The 20,893-nt window shown below is 40.0% G+C and overlaps 1 protein-coding gene across 6 annotated transcripts in view; it reads right to left on the reverse strand.

Annotated features, from left to right (window-relative positions):
• Window positions 1-8,489: 8,489 nt before the first annotated feature.
• Window positions 8,490-20,893, reverse strand: part of MACROH2A1 (macroH2A.1 histone) — a 69,766-nt gene continuing 57,362 nt past the window's right edge. For 4 of the 6 annotated variants that reach the window (XM_075010133.1, XM_075010131.1, XM_075010132.1 and 1 more), the window contains exons 7-9: window positions 19,872-19,961; window positions 16,168-16,342; window positions 8,490-9,215 (exon numbers count right to left, since the gene is read on the reverse strand). In XM_075010133.1, the coding sequence (XP_074866234.1) occupies window positions 9,050-9,215; window positions 16,168-16,342; window positions 19,872-19,961 (431 nt within the window). In that variant the 3' untranslated portion in view covers window positions 8,490-9,049. Of the gene's footprint in view, window positions 9,216-16,167; window positions 16,343-19,871; window positions 19,962-20,394; window positions 20,497-20,893 lie in introns of those variants that run through there. The other 2 variants (XR_012647672.1, XR_012647674.1) reach the window with 2 other exon arrangements.

The following is a 20,893-nucleotide window of genomic DNA, read 5'->3' on the forward strand; positions in this document are numbered from 1 at the left end:
TCATTGTGTGTGTGTGTGTGTATGTGCACGCGCACATGCACCAACGTAAGAGGAAAATCCATGTGTTTAAGAGTCTATGGTACTCAAGGGTGAATGTAAGTTATAAACTAGTACTTTATAATGAAAGCTTCAGTTTTAAAAGGGCTATTTGTGTATTCCACCAGGCTTTGTAAACTGAAAGTGTCAAGCTGAGGGGGAGGCTTTTCCATGGGAGCTGTGATGCTGACTCCTCCTTCTGTGAGAAGCAGTTAACTTTTCTAAGTTGGAAAATGTTGGTGCTTCCAGGAAGGGGCAAATATACTTACAAATCTCTTCTGTTTCATCTATCAACATTTTTGTTAGTATGCACAACCATAGTAACATATTGGAGATCTCTCTTATCTAAAATATGCTCTGCCCATATTCCCCATAGTTTAACAAGGAGTATGATTTCAGCGTGCTTTATTCTATCAGGACCCAATTCATCTCTGACTGATTCACTGGAGATACTGTATAGACTTGTATCAGGTCCTTGGGGTCACCAGAACAGTATTGTTCGCTTGAACTTTTCTTTACTACCCATGGCATCTCAAATGTGTTCTAGCCTCATGAAACTAAACACAAAATGTGAGGAAAGCTATTTTAAGTGAAACATACCTGCTAACAGGTTCCTTGGGAACGGCAACTTGATGAAGAAGTGAATCCATTAAGGACTGCTACTTCCAGGCTTCTGTTAAATAAAAGAGATGAGATTTTTCTGCATATAGAATTCCACCTAGACACAACCATACCTGAAGAACTACCACTTCCTTCCAGTTGCTTGAACTGCAGCTAATTAGAACCTACTGAACTGTCAAAGGCTGTTGACAAATATATTACAACCAAGTTGGGTTAAGTGAAAGTTACTTAAAATGACTCCAGTCTTTTCTCAATATTCGTGTTTCACTCCAGAAGAATGTGCCAACAGGGATATGTACAATTTCTGACAATGCTCTGAGAAGCACCTCAAGGTGGAAATTTGCAAATAGGGCTACTGTAGAATGTAATGAGAAGCTGCAGGGCTTTCAATTATCCCATCTAGTCTGTCTCTTTGCAACTTGACTGACAGCTAATTATGCTGGTGCCATATATTTTTTTTTGGAAGTGGAATTTAATCTCCCAGATGGAAAGCAAATCAATCTGCCCATCCACCGCAGCTGAGGCATACTTTGGCTCAACTTTAATTTATTCTCCTAAGCCTACGAAGGCTAGTCATTTCAAGGTACAAAAATATCACATTTCCTTTCTGAGCCAGGCTGGTGCAAAAGTGTGGAAGAGTTGGGATTTCTTCCGCTACGCTGTGCAATGTCACTGTTTGTTTCAGAAAACAGCAGCATCATCACCCCTTGATTCCTATTTGTGACAGCCAGGCAAGAGCAAAGGCATTTATGAGCCAGTTGCTCGTGATAATGGTTAAACATGAGTTGTGGAGGTGTTAAGCTGGATTCTATGGAGAAACGAGCTAAGTCTCTGAAGGGAAGAACACAAAAAGGAATTGGTGGCAATTTTCAAGTCTTTTAGTCAGTGTGCACTGGCCCAGTTCCCTTTGGGTCTCAAGCCAGGGATATAAATGCAATCCTTCTACTTACCTGAGCTCTTCAGTCCTATCAATTATGCTGCTTCCTCTGACTTGCTGTTACAACTTTAGGTATTATTGCCCTTTGTATAGAAACTGAAGGGCAGAGTATCTAACCAGTTGCTGAAGACTATGGGCCTGATCCTTGAAAATATTCACCATCCCCTGAAAGTCATATTACAGACTAGAGGAGTTCTCTCACTCCTATTGCTTCTGGAATCTGGGGCTCCACATCAGCTATTATTAACAAATGCAAAAAAATAGAAGCCCCTCTTTTGGAAATCTTAAGCTATTTGGTGTACTAAGGAAGCTCTCCAGCATTTCAGCCAATATCAGGTTCCTTTATTTTGCCTCACCTATTACCTATTGCTTTTCTGCAGAAATTCTGAGTTTCTAAACTAATTCTCAGGCTCTCTAGACACATGCACTGGTTATGGGAAGTTTACAAAGAGAGAAATTATATTTTTCTTTTGGTGCTTAGGACCAGATAATCAGAGCTGAATGTGCTTTGGTCAGATACCAAGCCCACTCACTATTTCTGTGAATTCAGATTAATTCTAGTATGCCAGAAGGCTGAAGTATGCTTTCTCCTGCATAAGTATTTATAATCAGAGATTGAATACTGTATATGCAGTTTTAATTCAGCATGGTAATGGAGCCCTTAATATGAGCTCTTTGAGGGTTATTTTATTCTAACTATAGAATTTCAAATGATTCATTCAAGTATTCATTGAATCCTTCCCCAGAGAGATATTTCCTTACCTCATGGTGCTTAATTGGCATGCTGGTTATGGGTGTGCTGTACCATATAAACTCAATGTAATAAATAACTAAGGAGCCCCTCTGTGACATGTTCCCAATTTAAAAAGATCACACAAATATTGGTCAATTAATTTAATCATAGAATCCTCGGGCTGGAAGAGACATCGGGAGGTCTTCAAGTACAGCCCCTGCCCAAAGCAGGATTAACTAAATCATCCCAACCAGGATTAATTAATTAATGGTCCTAATTGCTCTACCTGTGGTATTAATAGAGATCAATGCCTGGTGTGATTGAGCAGCGAGAAGGGAAAGAGTTGAAATAGTCCAGTACTTTGAAAATGTCATCATTATGATGCATTGTGAGTTTCTATTTATAATATCACTGTTCTATCATAGTATCACCTGTTCTATTCATAGTATCACAGTTAAATACATGCCCAGTGGCAGGCTCTGGGGCCTTCCATGTTTCTTTAAAAACACACAAAATAATCAATAGAAACCCAACACAGACCAGAAATAATCAGATAAGCAAAATATTAAAAGAAAACCCTCATTCTCCCCAGACATCAGCCTTCTCCTTGGAAGCCCCATTAAGAAGGTTCATTGTGGTAACACGAACAACATATTCCAGCTACGTCAAGTCAGAAAGGCTGGAATGAAAGCAAGGGACCTTTCTTTAGCATGCTGAGTGTCTCTCTAGGTTTTGGACCAAATCTGATCACAACTGCAGCAGTATGGCCCCAGCAGAGAAGAAACCTTTCAGGCAGGAACGTCACAGGGAAATTAGGGCTTCCTAGGTTTAAAACTACAGCTTAAACTTCCCCCATGGAAACAAATGTTCCCTCTAATATTTTCCATCCACTTGGGGATTTTTTCCATCCATGTGCAGAATAATTTTTATGTGCACCAAGGCATCTGTGAATGTGCACCACCAGTAGAAACCCAAAACCTAATTATGGACACTCTGGTAATTGACTGGACTGAATTTCTCCAGAGCAACTGCCCAAGTGCGCAACTTACAGGGAACACTGTCAAGAAACCCAGAGGTGGCCAGTGCAGATCAAAAAACATGGGTATGATAGGCCAATGGTAAGATACCTAGTTTAACAAGTGAGCTGCTATACAACACATTAGCATCAGCTTCCAAGTGCATTTAGAGTGTAGACCCTAAATTGAGATTGTTACTATGATTTAACCTGGACAGAGGCATAAATCACGGAGGCAAATTCTACACTGAAAAAGCATGGCAGCAACTTCTGGGGCAAAGTGACTAAAAACTGTGCTGTCCACTGATGAAGCAGGTCTTCTGAAAGCAGCTGGACCTCTAACCAGATGTCTACTCGGCAAGCACATCCGACGTCAGAACAGAAGCAGTCTCCACCTTATTCTCCATTTGCCTTTTCAACCTTAGCATCACCTGTTCTATCTGGCTTGGTCCTCTGTCCCCCACCCCCTTCAGGTCCTCCATAGCCTGCCCTCTCTCACAGTAGAATTCCCAACATCCCATCCAGGCAGGATGTACATATGGGCTCATAACAATCTCCGTCATGCCCAATTATGGGAAAAAATTCAGTCTAAATCCAGATGTGAACACTGAAGGTTGGTCCACATCTGTAATTTGCCAAAACATGTCAATCCCATCTGTAGTCCTAAGTAAGAAGAGTGTGGTTTGTTACTGAATGTCAGTCATATATGACATTCCCAGTTCTGTTTCCAAAGACTCTTCCATTCCCACATTATTTTAGTAAAATGGGGTTATATACATGTTATTAATTCTGCCTTGTTTCCATTTCTCAGGTGAATAACGTGGGACATGAGGAAACAAGAATTCCAGTGGCAGATCTGTACAATACTTATGAGCTCTTTCTTGTGAAAAAACTGCATTTTAACTTTTTGCCTCTTGGGAGGCAAAAATAACACTTCTCTGTGACCTAGCATGGCAACTAGACCATGAATGCAATAGAGTCATTCTGTCTTATAAACAAATCATATGGGTTTACAATGTACAATGGGTGAGCTGTTTGGAGACTAGAAGGCTGTAATTATGCCCAGGGAATATCTAAAGCCACATAGTTTCACTCATGCTAAGGACAGTAGTAAAATTAATTCTCTTTTGCACAATGCAGAAAAGTTCATGGAGGTACAAAAGAGTAAAAACAGAGTAAGAATCAGATCCTTTATAAGAGTTTCAGGCAAAATTAATAGTTCTAGAGTTAAAGTTTCAAACCAGTTTCCTTTTTAACCTTGATTTGAAACATTCATATGACAAGCAAATGAAAACAACCTTACGAAAACACTCACTTGTGGGTCTGAAGCTTTCCATAGTTGGTCTTGCCTGAATATGATTTTTGCGGGGTACAAATGCAGCTTGCCCCTTTACATTTGAAAAATAAAATGCAAAAATCAATGACCTGAAAGCACGGATAACCTGGCCACAATATACATAGCGGCAGCACTTTCTTTAAATCCATATGCTGATACAGTATTGGTTTGGTTTCTAAATGTATGCCATAATATAGATTGTGTAGTATGACTGAGTTAACCATGCTGCTAGATCCTTGACTTCTGAATCCCTTGCTGATAGAGGAGGTTAGATTTGGGAACATTAAAGCTGTTCTGCAGCTTGGAGCTTTAGTGTTTTCTGGCATATGGCAACAGGAGCAGGTGCCGCTGAGACATTCACTTACAAATATGTAGATTTCAAGGCCAGAAAGGGTCAGTGATCATTTAGTTTGCTCCTGTACAACACAGGCCATCAAACTTGCCACAAATCCTTCTCTGAACAGCTCTTTAGAGAAAGATCCAACCGAGTTAAAAATAGCCACTGATGGAGAGCCTCCACCACAACTGTAGGTAAATTGTAGCACTGGTTAATTACTCTCACCATTAAAAAGTTCACCTTATTTCTAGTCTTAACTTGTTTAGCTTCAACATCCAGCCATTTGGCTTTTGTTCTACTGGATTGAAGAAGCTGCTAAATATCTGTTCCCCATGATCCAGAGTGTTATCCAGTTACTCAACCTTCTGTCTGTTAAATAGAGAGCTCTTTCCATCTATAAGGCAGGTTTTCTAATCCTTCAACAATTATGGTGACCTTTCTTTGAACCCTCTTCCATTTATTAACCTCCTTGAGTGATGGGCACCAGAGCTGAACAATGTATTCCAGCAGCCATTGGATGAAGCTATTGTAGAGATAAGATAACCTTTCTGTTCCTACCTGAGATTTCTCTGTTTATACATCTGAGCTCTTTTGGCCCCAGTATTGCACTGGAAGCTCATGCTTTCTGCTGAGTATCCACCCTGATTGCCTGAATTCATTGAGTCACTGCTTCTCAAGCTAAATCCTCCAACCTATAAATACAGCCAATATTTTTGGCTCCTCAATGTATTCCTTTACACTTAACTATATTAAAATGCATACTTATTTATGTGTGCCCAGTTTACCAAGTATTCCAGATTGCTCTGAATCAGTGGACTGTCCTCTTCATTATCTACCTCTCTTTCAATGTTTGTATCATCTGCAAATTTTAATCAATGATGATTTTAAGTTTTCTTCTAGTTCTTTGATAACAACATTAAATAGAGTTGGCACAAGAACCCATCATGGCGGGAATCCACTGGAAACACATCCATGCAATGATTTCCCATTTACAATGACATGGAGATCTAGCAGATAACTAGCTTGTAAGCCAGTTTTAATTCATTTGCATCCACAGAGTGGGAGGGTACCAGATATCAGGTGTGTAGAGGTTGGAAGGCAGCGACTCAGATGCATGCTGAGTGAAGAATTGCCCTTCAAAAATATTTAGTAAAATTACCAAACCAGTTTTAACTGCTAAGAGTCTGTGGGGCTATTTCAAATGGGCTGATCAATTTACTGGAATGACTTGGAATACACTCATGAAAAAGGAAAGATCTAGTTTGGTACAAAGGGAACCTGGAGCTCAGTACTGCCCACCAAAAATTAAATCACTGCAAAAATTCCTGATGACTTCAATGAGTGCAATCTCAGGTTCCATAATTAGTATTGATTGGAGATACTTAAAGAAAAGGGTAAAATAGACTATAGAAACCTCCTGTTAGGGGAAATCTATCAATGGGTGGAGTTGTCTGCCAAAGAAAATAATGGAAGACCTATTATTTGGGACTTTTTTTAAAGCAGACTAACCAGCAAAAAACATTTTCAAGGGAGAAGCTGTCTATTCACCTGGAGATGGGACATTTGCCTACTAGAACTTTTTCTACTGTGATTCACTGTGTAATTCACGAAAGGGCCAGACTAGAATTCCCATTCTCATGACTGCCTGATGTCACAAACAGTTGCATTGAAATCAGTAGGATTACTTGTGGAATGAGAGAGAGCTCAGTTATGTATTAAGCCCTAAGCCAAAGACGACTGATGTTGTACAGGTAATAGTACGTATTGATTCAAAAAGTTGGGAAGGGTGCAGTGGCAGGGAGAAAGAGGGGAAGAGGTATTTTAAGCAGTTTTGAAACTATTTAAATTGTTATTGCAGTGGTATGTGCTAAATGAAAACATTTGTTTTTTTTCAGTTCAGTTGGAAATGACACTTGTTCTAAATCATTCGACAATTTTGGTGCTAAACATTACACAACAGTGTACACTACAAAGAAAAGACTGTGGATGTTGTAAATGGCACAAAGCACAAAAGTTTTGATGTGTGTGTATATATATATCATCTGCATTAAGGGAAATATACCTAATGTCCATGCAAACTGTACTCACCAATTCAACTTACTCCTCTTCAGCCAAACATCTAAATTAAATGTATTTTATGTGTTCATTTTTCAATCCTTTTAGTGACATCTAGTGGAGCTTGTTCAAAATGCAGTTCTGAAATTCACAGTGATTAGAACCAATGTGATTGAAGTTAGTAAAACATTTTATTTAAATCCTATACCATTTTCAAGTGATTGTTTTCACTTCCTTTTTGAGTCTTTTTCCTTAAAGAAGGTGTGACATGACACTCTTATGGAAAGATTAAAGACAACTAAATTTCAACTCTTTCTCTCTCTGACTCCAGTTATTATCTACTCCTCCCCCCAAAAATCACAAACAGCCCTGCTGAGGCTGTTATTACTTATTTCCCATTTGAAAAAATATATTCTTTCTCCACCTTGTCATACTTCTATATAATCAGAATTAATTGCAAGCATACAGTGACAAACACAAACAACTTCAATAGAGGTCATGTGATCATAAATCAGCCCTATCTGATAACTATTCAAAACAAATTCGCAGCTGGATTGGATCCTGAATTTGCTGAAGTCAGTAACAGTCATTCTATTAACAAGCTTTGGATCAGGTCAGAATGAATTTAAAGGACTCTTTTACATCAGCAAATATAACTACTGAAGAAGGGTAAACATACATTTTCTGTCTAGAAGATAGAAAGAGCACAATGATTCAAAGGAAAACCTCTGACCAAGGGACAGAACTGGTGTGACATATAGCATAGGTTTCCTATAACTTTTGACACTTCCTACACCCTCATAGTACAAACAAGTGATTTCTGTAAAGTAAGATTGTATTTATGCTGAACTGATTTAGGCTGTGTGAATGATATGCCAATCAAATGCAAATTGGACTAATGATATAAAGATTCATTTGTATTTAGGAAACACAATACCTTTTGCATAAAGCATACTGATAGTAGCTCTCTGGAATTAACCTGCATTCTGTGTATAGATTTTTATAATTCGGGACCAATGATTAACAATGTATCTGTCAACCTTAAAATACAAGGGAACTGGGGGGCTTCAAAACTTAGACCAGCATTTTTGGTTGAAATTCAATGATAACTAAATGCCTTCAGACTCCCAAGGTAAAACAAAAAACACAAATAAAGTCAGGCTCTGCATGAGAGACTTTTGAAGCACCTCCCAGAAACTGAGACCACTTATTTCAATTTACAAAGGCCTCATTTTCCAAAGTGTGGCGAAATCACTAGTGCAGCTGAATCAAAGGGAACTACAAATATTCAGCATCTTTGGGCACTAGGTTTTAAGTATTGTGGTTTGACGAATGGATGGAAGCCCCATGAATTTTTACCATCTATTCCATCCCCCAAAACTGTCAAAGGATTACAAAACGATTCAGACACACCAACTGTAACAGTTCAAACATTTTACTAAATCAATTCACACAAATTCCAAATTGCAAATATAATTAAGGACAACAGTTTTTTTTGTTTTGTTTTTTTTCCCCCCCAATTCATCAGTAAGACAATAAACAAACAAAATTAGTTTTGTAGCATGTAATTTTTTCGTAAAAAAATGAGAGGAACGCCACGTGATGTATTGATAAAGCACCACAACACTTACAAAATAGGGTCTGCCGTTTTCTTCTACGAGTAAAAGACTACAGACTGCTAACAACTTTCTGCATCAATCCATACGTCATTAAAATAAAATTATAAAATCTTCTAGATTACACTAAAATTCAGACGATGCCTGGAGCACAGTGCATTAATAGCAGTAATGCCAACTATCATCAGTGCCAACATAAAGACATTTTAGAAAGTAAAAAACCACCCAAAAAAAAAACCAACCAAAGAAAACTTTATTCCCCTATATGAGCAAAATTTAAAATAAGGGGTGATCTGCTTCACAATGAGTTAAGAATGGGATGGGAGGGGTGGATAAGAGGGCTGCTGTTGTAGCTTTCTAGGCTTAATTGGCATCCAACTTGGCCATTTCCTGCACGTAAATCCCTATACTCTCACTGTCAAAGAGCACGAAGTACACCGTCTTGATGGAAGAGGACATTGTCGACACAAAGTAGTTGGAGATGGCTTTCAGGATCAGCTGGGCAGCGGTTTGCTTCGGGAAGCCATTTCTAGGGGAGAGAAACAAAGAAAACAAAAATGTGTACATAAAGTTTTCAATAGCCTGGCACTCTTGCAAACAATATCATCTCACACAGTAATTAAACCTCCAAAGGAACTATGCGTAAATTCCAAATGGAATTCAGGTTTTAATACTTTTTCAGCTATTCAGACATAGAGCTCCAAATGCCCTAGTAATTAAAAACACATTTGTTGAGGAAAATACTCCTAAAATAATAATTTGCACTTTTATGCAAAAATCTTCAATCTCTCTACACGTCAATTAATTAAGCCTCACAAGTCCCAGCAAAGGAGTTATTTATTATTACCATTTTACAGATGGGCATACTAAGTTGGAGGTCCAGGAACAGACGCTTGCAGGTGTGACTCCCAGTGCCTTGTGAGACTTGCACAAAGTGATACTGAAGTGGTATAAAAGCTACCGACTACATATTTTGCCTGGCAAATCAGAGGCCTACTGCGGCCTCTCTGAAACTCAGAGGTTACACATGCTGGTTACAAAGTGCAAGACTTGTTCATCTAAAATTAAACATTACTTTGTCTCCTGGCTCCTATTTCATCTCCTGAATGCTGTAACTGCAGTAGTAGCAGAGCTAAAAATGCCCAGTTTTCAGAAAATTAATGAAACTCAGCAGCACACCCATTTGTATGTGGGTACTTCTCTGATAGATGAAAGGGTCTTGGCTGGCTGAAGGCAAGATAATTTGAACCTTTTGCATCAGATTTGCTGAATTTGGTCCATAGTCTTCTAAGGTAAACACATACGCGCATACTAACTATACCGCAGCTGGCTTAATTTTATGAAACAGGTGACAGAAGAAATGAAGAAGTAAAGAGAGAAGCTAATGAGATGGAGGAAGTATTTTTAAACATTTACGTGACATAGAATCATAGAACACTAGGACCGGAAGGGGCCTCGAGAGGCCATTGAGTCCAGTCCCCTGCCCCGACGGCAGGACCGACCACTATCTACACCATCCCTGACAGACGTCTATCTAATCTGTTCTTAAATATCTCCAGCGAGGGAGATTCCACAACCTCCTTTGGCAAGTTATTCCAGTACTTGACCACCCTGACAGTTAGGAACTTTTTCCTAATGTCCAACCTAAACTTCCCTTGCTGCAGCTTAAGTCCATTGCCTCTTGTTCTCTCCTCAGAGGCCAAGAAGAACAAGTTTTCTCCCTCCTCCTTATGACACCCTTTAAGATATCTGAAAACCGCTATCATGTCCCCCCTCAATCTTCTCTTTTCAAAGCTAAACAAGCCCAATTCTTTCAGCCTTTCTTCATAAGTCATGTTCTCCAGACCTTTTATCATTCTAGTTGCTCTTCTCTGGACCTTCTCTAATTTCTCCACATCTTTCTTGAATTGGGGTGCCCAGAACTGGACACAATATTCCAGCTGAGGCCTAACCAGCGCAGAGTAGAGCGGAAGAATGATTTCTCGTGTCTTGTTCACAACACACCTGCTAATGCATCCCAGAATCATGTTTGCTTTTTTTGCAACAGCATCACACTGTTGACTCATATTTAACTTGTGATCTACTAGAACCCCTAGATCCCTTTCTGCTGTACTCCCTCCTAGACAGTCCTTTCCCATTCTGTATGTGTGAAACAGATTATTCCTTCCTAAGTGAAGCACCTTACATTTATCTTTATTAAACTTCATCCTGTTTACTTCAGATCATTTCTCCAATTTATCTAGATCATTCTGAATTATGACCCTATCCTCCAAGGTAGTTGCAACCCCTCCCAGCTTGGTATCATCTGCAAACTTAATAAGCGTACTTTCTATGCCAATATCCAAATCATTAATGAAGATATTGAACAGAACTGGTCCCAAAACAGACCCCTGCGGAACCCCACTTGTTATGCTTTTCCAGCAGGATTGAGCACCATTAACAACTACTCTCTGGGTACGATTAGCCAGGACATAGGACACCGTAATTTGTATTGACGAGTCACAGATATTCAATACTTTTACACCAGAATTTTTCTACAGATTTCAAACAAATGTTTTTCTCTACTCCAGGACAAATCCTCTTTTGAATATCTGGATTCCACTTCAACCCAATTTATTTTATGAAAACCATTTGGCTCTATAAAAATCTCATAAAATCTCCTGTTTACAAAAAAAAAAAGAAAGAAAAAGTAACCATGTAGTTACACTGCAGAAGTCAGATATCAATGTGTGGTGCTGACAAAATGACAAGTCTTCTGCATATTCTGTATTGAGATATGTACACCAAAAGCCACACAAATTTTAAGTCCCACTGGAAACAATTGGCCCAGTGCAGGAGAATGGGTCTGTGGCCTCCTGGGCTCTGCCGATTTGGAAGGTCCCATAAGCTGGCTACAGTACAAGTCAACTCACTGATGTGCTGCAAAGAACCAACTACTCACCTCTCACCCTTGCATACCAAGGAGCTGGGGAACAGCTTTGGAGGAATGAGAGCCTTCAAAAAAAGCACTCTCCACCTCCTACCTCATAGTCTTTTTACCCTTCCCCCCCCCGGAACCAGAGCGATGGTAGGAGTTCCAAGAGCTGTAAAGCCAAAGAAACCCCAGTCATAGGCACAAAAGGGGAAAGGAGACCAGATTATGGCAGACCATGAGCCTTGGTGAAAAAGGGGGCATCTGTCCTGTCCCAATTCTTGAAGAGATGTGGGTGGGCTCACAACACTGCTGGAGGAAGCATGGACCTTTGTGCATAAAAATTAGGGTTTCCTTCATTCTGACTGCTTGGGTTCAGAGAAACAGCTGGGCCTCCTCTCTTTCCAAACCATCAGCCCCACAGCTGCCACCATGAAGTTATTGCCTCTTCTGGGAAAAGCATGTACAGCTGCATGACTTCCTTTCCTGACAGACATGTTAAAGACTGAGCCACTTGGGTACATATAAGGCCCGCATTGACTGCAGTAGCTGAGAGAGTAGATGGTTTGTGGGGAAGCAGCGTATCTAGCAGACTGAACTGTTCTGCCACTGACCTGCAGGTTGCACACAAATCATTTCCCTTCTCTGTACCCACTTCTTTCCCCTACCTTTGGCCATCACGGTCTATTTAGACAAGGTTTTGTCTCTTGCCCTGCGTCTGCACAGTGCCTACCATATCAGGGTTTTGGGAGATGGATACTGGCCTCTAAGCATTACTGGAATACAAATAAGAATTAGTAATTGACAGGAAAGACTGCAGCCAGAGACGCTGCTTTCTGTTGTAAAAAACATGCACTAGAGAGAAAAATATGAGTATGTGGAAAAAGACAAGGGCTAAAATTTTCAAATTGGCCATTGGCTTTCAATGATTTAGGCTCTTAAATTATGTTTGTTTCTGGAAAATATTAGGACAAGGTCCAAATCACATGCCATTAAATCTTTTGCCACTAGCATTAATGACAATAGGATCAAGCCCAAAGGAAAGAAGATTGTCAACACCCTGTGTCAAATACACAAAGTAACTAACCTTAAATCAAACTCTTAAGTTCCCAGGCAGCATTTGTCTTACTCCATCCATTTGCAAATGCCAGTTATCATTAATGGGTTTTTTTTGTCAGTTTGTGTGTCTATGTTGAAAGTGAAGGTTGTTGATATGTATTGATAAAAATCTAATACTTCCAAGCCTAGTTACAGTGTTGGAGTTACTGAGATACTCACATGCTAATACAGTAATCCCTCGATTTATGCGGAGGTTGAAGTTGTGTACCTGCTGGGCATCCCAGCTGGGGGAACCCGGGGGTGCAGTTTCAATTTGCACTTAACTTGTGTTAATAAGAGTTAAGCGCAAATTGAAATTGTGCTTCTCGAGGGTTTACTGTAATACAGAATACTACTCACTACTTACAAACTCCACAACAGTGTTGAGTACTGTTTGTCCACCAAGTTGAATTCGACCAATAAATACAGTTTGATTCTTCTTCTTATGCTGCAAGAAGTAGGAAAGCTAGAAGACAAAGGCAGCTGCCTGTGCCATATGCCACATACTGCACAGTACTTTATAAAATATATTCTAACAGACACTGTGGTTGTGCTGTACATAGTGAGGTACTGGACAAGCTGCTGTATGTAAGCCTGGGATATTTCAAAACTGATTACATGAAATTGAATGTGTTGCTCCTCTTTTATCAGAGTATGTTTCCTTAAGGTAGTTTAGCTGTCCCAGTGAGGCTCACTCATACGCAGCAGCAACCTAATGGTGGTGCACAGGTGTCATGGGACCTTATCTTCCCCACAGCTAATTTAGGAAAGAAAAGGGCATGCGACGATTATACCTCCATACTGCATCACCCCTCAGTTCCCTCCTGGGTATTTCAGCTGGACATGAATTAGATAGGACTTCAGGCTCTATTACAGAGGTGTAGCAGAGGGACCCTATGCAGATTAGCACTAGGAGCAAAGGAGTATGATAGGGTGCAGTTTTTGACACATCCCAGGGATTCTGCTGCAGCCCAATCCAATGGTGTCCCAGTCAGATGCCAAGAAAGAATACAGCTGGGGCTCTGAGTGTTTAACTGCCAGGAGTAAGAGAACTCCAGGGTTAGACTGTAAACTGTACTCAGACTTTAAGCTCCTGTTTGGCTGGGACCGTCAGTTTTGTAAAGTCCCTAGCACCATGGGGTCCTGCTCAATGGCTGGAACTGGTAAGTGCTAAAGTAATGCAAATAAATAATAGTAATCAGGGAGGCAGTCACATCTGCAAGCTGAACAGATGCAAGGCAGTTTATTTATGGTCATAATGTTAAAAAGAGCAGCGAGAAAGAAGTGGGAAGTGATGTGCTGACCAGAAACCAGTGTAGGCGCTTTCGGGGAAAACAAGAATGATTTGCGTAGCTTTTTGTACTCTTTGTATTTTGAGCTTCATTCTTGTAAAATTGGAAAGTGAGGTTTTTGCCAATTTGTCAATATAAATTAAAGTCACAGTCCTTGGAATAAAACCCCAGAAAATGTGACTTTGCATTCACACTGAACCTCCAGTGAAATTTTCTCCCTTGCTGTTCTCCTGCAGGCCATGCTAAACTTAGCTTTAAGCCCTCTTTGTTAATATATCCCCAGGCTTGTGCTCTCTGTGGGTTGGCTGTAGCTGAGCATCCAACCCACTGATTGCTAGAAGCAAGCTATTTTTTATAAGCCCCCCAAAGTGCAAAATGATTTATTGTAACTGCCCTCATGTAATCCCATTCCTCAGCCATAAAAGAGAATGAAGCTGTTTATGTAGGTTTATTGGGTGATGTCTGTTTGGCAGATGTCTGTACCAGAACAGCCGTATGCATGTGCAGCTTTTGGCATCTGTTATCCTTAAAAGCTTTGTTTATTTTTTAAAAACATCTTACTTTATAAAAGCAATGGTAGTGATAGAGTTAAATATTCTCCCTGCCAGAAATTAATTACTTTCTACCCACCCACTTTTATTAAAGAAAACACCTAACTCTTTTTATCTCTCATGTTCTAAAGGCTGCAATCCCCAATGTGCTCTTTGGATTCAGGGAGAATGTGCACATCCCAAGAAAATAGACCCCCAAATCTTGTCTGTCAGGTTTTCACAATGTGAACGGAATGATTACTAGGGATTTTATTCTATTCAATAGCAGTACACTTCCTCATCACAAAGGCTTCTGTAAGTCATCCAGTTAAGGAAAAAAACAATACCGTGTTCTGCTTGGTAAGGACTGCCATGTCTAATAATACATTCTGCATAAACCTTGTTCTCCACAGAGTCTCCTCCTTAAGGTGGCGTATGCCATCATGGCTGTGTCTACACTAGCTCCAAATGGACATTTCGAAGTTTACTAATGAAGCGCTGAAATACATACTCAGAGCCTCATTAGAATGCCTGCAGCCGCAGCACTTTGAAATTGACACGACTAGCCACTGCGCGGCTCGTCCACATGGGGGTCCTTTTCGAAAGGACCATACCAACTTCGAAATCCCCTTATTCCTAACAGCAGATTGGAATAAGGGGATTTTGAAGTTGGTGGGGTCTTTTTGAACAGGAGCCCCATCGGGATGAGCTGCGTGGCTGCGAGCCACATCACCTTTGAAGTGCCACGGCTGCCAGCATTCTAATGAGGTGCTGAACATGTATTTCAGCGCTTCATTAGTAAACTTCGAAATGACCATTTGCATGGCCATTTCGAAGTTTTGGGCTAGTGTAGACATACCCCCCGCTTTTGTTCTATAAGACTTATTAAATTGTAGCTTTGAACCTGCTATGACATTTCTCCCTTGTGTTTCCAAAAAAAAAATTACATTTTATAGTGCAAATTATCCAAGAGTGTTTTACACTGTGTGCAGGATATACAGGAATCAATTATCCACTGGGAGTAGGGGGAGGGATGCCAGCAGCTTCTGTACTCCAGTGCAAGCTCAAAAACCTACAATGAAATTTTATTACCTCCCCTCCCCACACCTGAGTCCACAGGCCTGAATCAGCTGGCAAGGAAGTTATGAAAATCAGCATTTTATTGCCATATAGACATAACGTAGCTGTCTGAACCTAGAACACTATACCATGTCTTTTTGCTATCTTATGACACATTGGTAGGTGAGGTTAGCTAGACACAAAATCTTGGTAGATTCCATTTTACACATTTATTTTTCAAAGTTTTTGTCACATTTAAAAGTGTTAATTTAAAATATTTTAATGCACTCATAAAAATGCATTTTATAAACTTTCACATATTTGTGTACTTTATCAGTCTGCAGGGATATTGTTAAATCTGCTCACATCTGAACTAGATGATTCACAAGAGTATTCCTACGGGGTCTGATGGCTGAATGAGTCTACTGGCAAGGGGCAATTTCTGTAAAGAGATCTGAATTCAGTGTGTGAACAAGAATAAACCAATGTTGCAGAAATGTGAGTTACACTCAATTAAGAGCTGGAGAAAATGGGGTTGCATTAGATAGTTTGGCCCATTCAGTTGGGTAAAAGTTTGCATGCCAACCTTACCTGCCACTTCCAATTGAAGGAAATGCAATTGATTTCAGCTTCTTTTCATCTGCCAGAGCCAAGCAGTTCTTCACTGTTTTTTCCAGCAGCTCCTCACATTTGTCTGAACCCCAACCTGGGCTATTACAATGGATCACAAATTTGGCAGGCAGTCCATGGCCTGCACTGACAACAGCTAGTAGGAAATAGAAAATAAAATGTAATTGCTTTCATCTTGTCAGGATTAAAAAAGTAAATATGCGGAAGTGTCTTTAAAACTGGATGCAGCTGACAAACACGGCCATAATCCCAGTGGATCCTTTATCATACAAATCAAATAGCCTGAAGAGATAACATGATTACAGAGACTGTTTTACATTTGTGACTGCATTTTGTTGGAGTAATTTGTTAGAACTATAATAAACCTTAATGAACACAGAGCAAAATCTATCGCTGGCAGTTTAGAGGACACATAAATCTGTAATGAGCACTTTATTGCAACTTTCTTCTCATTTTATCAGATAGTAAGTTACCAAGTTCGATAGTCTGCTGGTGTTTAGAACTGTTACAGGGCCACTATTTTATTTTAATGTTACTGTCTAGTTACAGGATGAGCCAGAATGTTATTTCAGTCACACATTAACTACCTCTATGATCTTTGAGGTTTGGTATTAATCCACAATTTGTTGAACCAATTTTGATTAGACTTCAGCACAAATGAGAGCACATACAAAGATTATGATGCATCTATATATCGACAGGAAAAGCTACCATGATTAAACAACTGCTTTCTTTAATTCCCTGCCAAAGCAGCATTCTGTTTCTGATTTAGTATGAGTGAATCTATTTTGTCTAATTTCAACAGACAGTTTTGGATTGATGTTACTTTAGAATTTCTCAGTGGCATGTGTCACCTCACTCTGATTATGATACAATGTTGTTTTATAATTTACCTCTTTGATTATTCAATGAGAACTGTCCAGTAGGGATTTATGCATTTACAGCATTTGATTTATTGTTTTATATAGCACAAGGCCTAACTTTGTGTGTGTCAAAGAATGGAATAGGGAATTTTGTATGTTAATTATATTATGGCAGCCCACAAACATACTAGTGGCAATCAGACTTTGTGCTCAGGGAATGCAGGGATTGCTTCTGTGAGCTGGGAGCACAAATCACCCAAGAGGATGGCGCAGGAAGCAGAGCTTTTGCCTCACCACCTCTCCCTGTCCCCTAGATAGCTGCTGGGATCAGAGAAGAGAGCAGACTACATGCATACAAGGGAGCTTTGGGCCAGACGGCATCTCTATTCTGCACCTGCAGTTCAGTGATGGAACATACAGGAATTTTATGTTACTTACTTACTTACTTAGGTTCATTAAAAATGCCTATTTGTAGGCTCAAGTACAAACTTAGTCATACAATACAAACTTGAACAGCAGTTCACAGTCAGACAGACATCTGATTGCATCTGCAGCTAAAACCATTTGTGCCCACAAAACTGTGGGTATGAAATGGGAGCTTGCCTCTGACAATCAGACCTGCAAATGTTCTTATTGGCAAGAAATTCTCTATTCCAGGATGGAATGTTTATGGAGCACTTTGTTATTACAATATGGTGGCAATAACTCCTGGAGCCACGATCTCACATATGGATATTATTCCTGTAGGTGCTGCAGAAAAAAGAAAATAGACCTTGGCTTGGGGAATCTGACTAAAGTAGGGTAAATTCTAAGGGGCAATGGAAGCATAAGCATACAAGCCCTATGGGGCCAGCAGACCCTCAACATATGAAATAACTTCAGCACAAGGCAATTTTGTCACAATTAACTCTAAAAAGTTGGCAGATTTTGAATACATCATATATTCAAGAAAAATCTAATAAGGCCAGGTGACACATCTCTAGTCAGTGGAATTGTATGTATCGTGCAGCTCTGATGTGACCACCGTGATATCTCTCTTCATTTGTAATACTTTCATTTTGCAAGAGGAAAATACTACACCAATGTGCCTTACTAGTTTTACTATCTCTGAAATGGAGAGCGCCTTCAGATGGAGCTATAGGGACTCTGGGGGGAAAACAGTTAATTATCCAAAGCAATTTTCACTTATTTCACATCCAAGTGCTTTGAAAGAGGAAGTATTTTACAGTTTTCTATAGAACACTGAAATCTGTGTGCAGAATTCTGCTGTGGTTACAGTTATACTCCACAAAGAGAAACATGATTTAGTTTCTGCTATGAAACGGAACCCCCTGAGAGGGGAGAACACCTTCAGGGAATGCTGGGAGCAGGATGGAAGCCTGCTACTCTCTGGTTGTCAGCAGCTGGATCTGGCAGTTCTTGCTTGCTTCCCAGAGCCTGGGCTGCCCAGTAGGTGACTGGGGAAGAAGAATGGTGGCTGAAAGCCACTTTTCTCTGCAGTGTCAGATACTGTGCTGGGCACGTGGGTCTGGTTTATACAGCAATAAGGAATACAGTAGAGCGCTGTACTCAATCAGGAAATAGGGGAACAAGAACCATTCATTTAAACGTATGTCTCCATTTTCAAGTTTGGACAAATGAGGACAGTGCAATGAGTGTGAAATGATAAAAACTGAGTAACAACTGAAAGAGGAAAAACTGAAGATAAACAGAAGACATAAGCATTAATAATTCTTCCTGTCATATCCAAAGTCATAAATTCTGTCTTAGCTATAGTCAGTATTCATTTAGTAAACTGTAAGCACTATATTTATTTGTACAGTGTAAACACAGATGGCAGAATCGGAGTTCTTTATTCACAACATATATCAACCATTTTACAGATGGCCTAAAATTATGCCTTGCAATTCATCAAACTTTATTGCCCACATAGGAGATGTATTCATATTACTGAGATATTGATAACTGGGCATCAAAATTCATAAAATGTTAAATTATCACAATCGTACAGATGACAGACTTCAATTCAACAACACACGTCAAGCATGTGCTCAAGTCTCATCAACATCAATAGGATGAACGTATGGGCTTTGATGAATAAGGTCGGAACTGACAATGTGTTTCATTTTAAGCACGTGTTTCTCAGATGCTTAAAGGCTTGGCGGTATTGAGACCTTAAAGAACATTGTCTTTAAGGATATACAGTAGGGTCTGAACACTTGTGAGGGTTCCGCTTTGAGGACCCTTACGAATGTTGAATTTCGTGAATATGGCAGCCACTCCTCCTGGAGCACGGCCACTGGTGCTCCCTGCCTGGGGCCCCAGGGAAGGGGCGGCTGCCAGCACTCCCTGCCCGGGGACCTGTGGAAGTGGCAGCTCTTGGTGCTCCATGCCCTGGAGCCCTGGGGAAGGGGCCGCTCACGAATAATTGAATTTGTGAACCATAAGTTCACAAATGTTGAGTCACTACTGTATATACACACACATGCGATCTATCATGTACATCAATATATGTTTGTGAATAATGAATTTTTAATTTTTGCTATCATCAGCACACTGCTCCATCATCACTTTAGGGTGGATTCTGTTTTTTTTGTTTTGTTTTTTGCTTTGGACACTCAAATACTTAAGTTGTGCTGAGGGGGATCACAGAAGGAGTAAACCCATGCAAGTGTTATGTCAAATGGGTGTATTTATGACTGACTGATAAACAACATACAATAAAACCAAACTGACAATCAGCTAGAAATCACAATGCATGCAGATGTTCTACTGGTCCATTTTCAGAGATTTAAGCCTCACCTCCTGCTACATCCAATGGCCCATTCTTTTTACGAAGCTCAATGACGGCCTCCACAAATTCTTTGCCACCTTTCTTCTCCAAAGTGCTCCCTGAACAAAGACAATTTTTAGTTTACCCTTCTGTTCCTGAGCTTCTAAAACAGACGCGGGATTCATCGTTTTATGTGGTCATACAGCCTAGATTTTTTCTGCCCAAACATATTTTTGGGGACTGCAAAGTAAGATCTAAACCTTTTGGAACTTTGGAGTTAACTAGTCATTTAAAAAAATAAATTCCCCCCAAGACCTCACATAGGTATCCTTTTCCTAACACTTATATTCTAATTCCAGTGTCAACATATGTGGCGACATCCCTAGTTGCTTCCATACCACATAGCTCCTGGTAAGAAGCTCTGTGTTTCAGGAATATGTGCTAGTTCAAGGGTGACTAGTGGTTCAAAAGTCTTCCCCTAGCAGTCAGTTCCCCTTTCTCTTATAAATGGTTTTAAAGAGTGATTTGCCACAATAAGAACTTGAAACTCACCTGATCTTGATCCCTGACCCCAACTGGTGGCACCAGGAATGAAACAGTCTCGTGAGTGCAGAGGGCTGCTTTACTTGGCAACTGCCCAGCTTGTTGGGTTACCTTTAACCAAGAGGAAGAGCCTCAGAAATAAGGAGAATCTCTAAGGAACATACTCCTCCAATGAGCTTCTCTAACTATTGCTAAGGAGCTGGACACTGCTGCTCTGGGAGGAAGAGAGCTGTACAGCGTGTCAGGGCAACAGAAGGTGCAGTCTACAAAGGCAGTCCAATGCGAAATGGTTTAGATCTTATTTTGCAGCTCTAGTTTCCCATACTAATATAAAAATGCCCCCAAAACCATTTTCCTAACTACTTAAGCATCCCAAATCATTTAGCTCTGTGTACATTTATAAGACAGGCAAAGGAAGACGTGATGTCAACATTTGATTTGTGATATTACTTTGAAAATTGAATTTAAAATATCAGAATTAGAAACGCTAATAGTGTTACACATTTAT

This window comes from Carettochelys insculpta, chromosome 15 (genome assembly GCF_033958435.1).
Source record: "Carettochelys insculpta isolate YL-2023 chromosome 15, ASM3395843v1, whole genome shotgun sequence".
Lineage (NCBI taxonomy): Eukaryota > Metazoa > Chordata > Testudines > Carettochelyidae > Carettochelys > Carettochelys insculpta.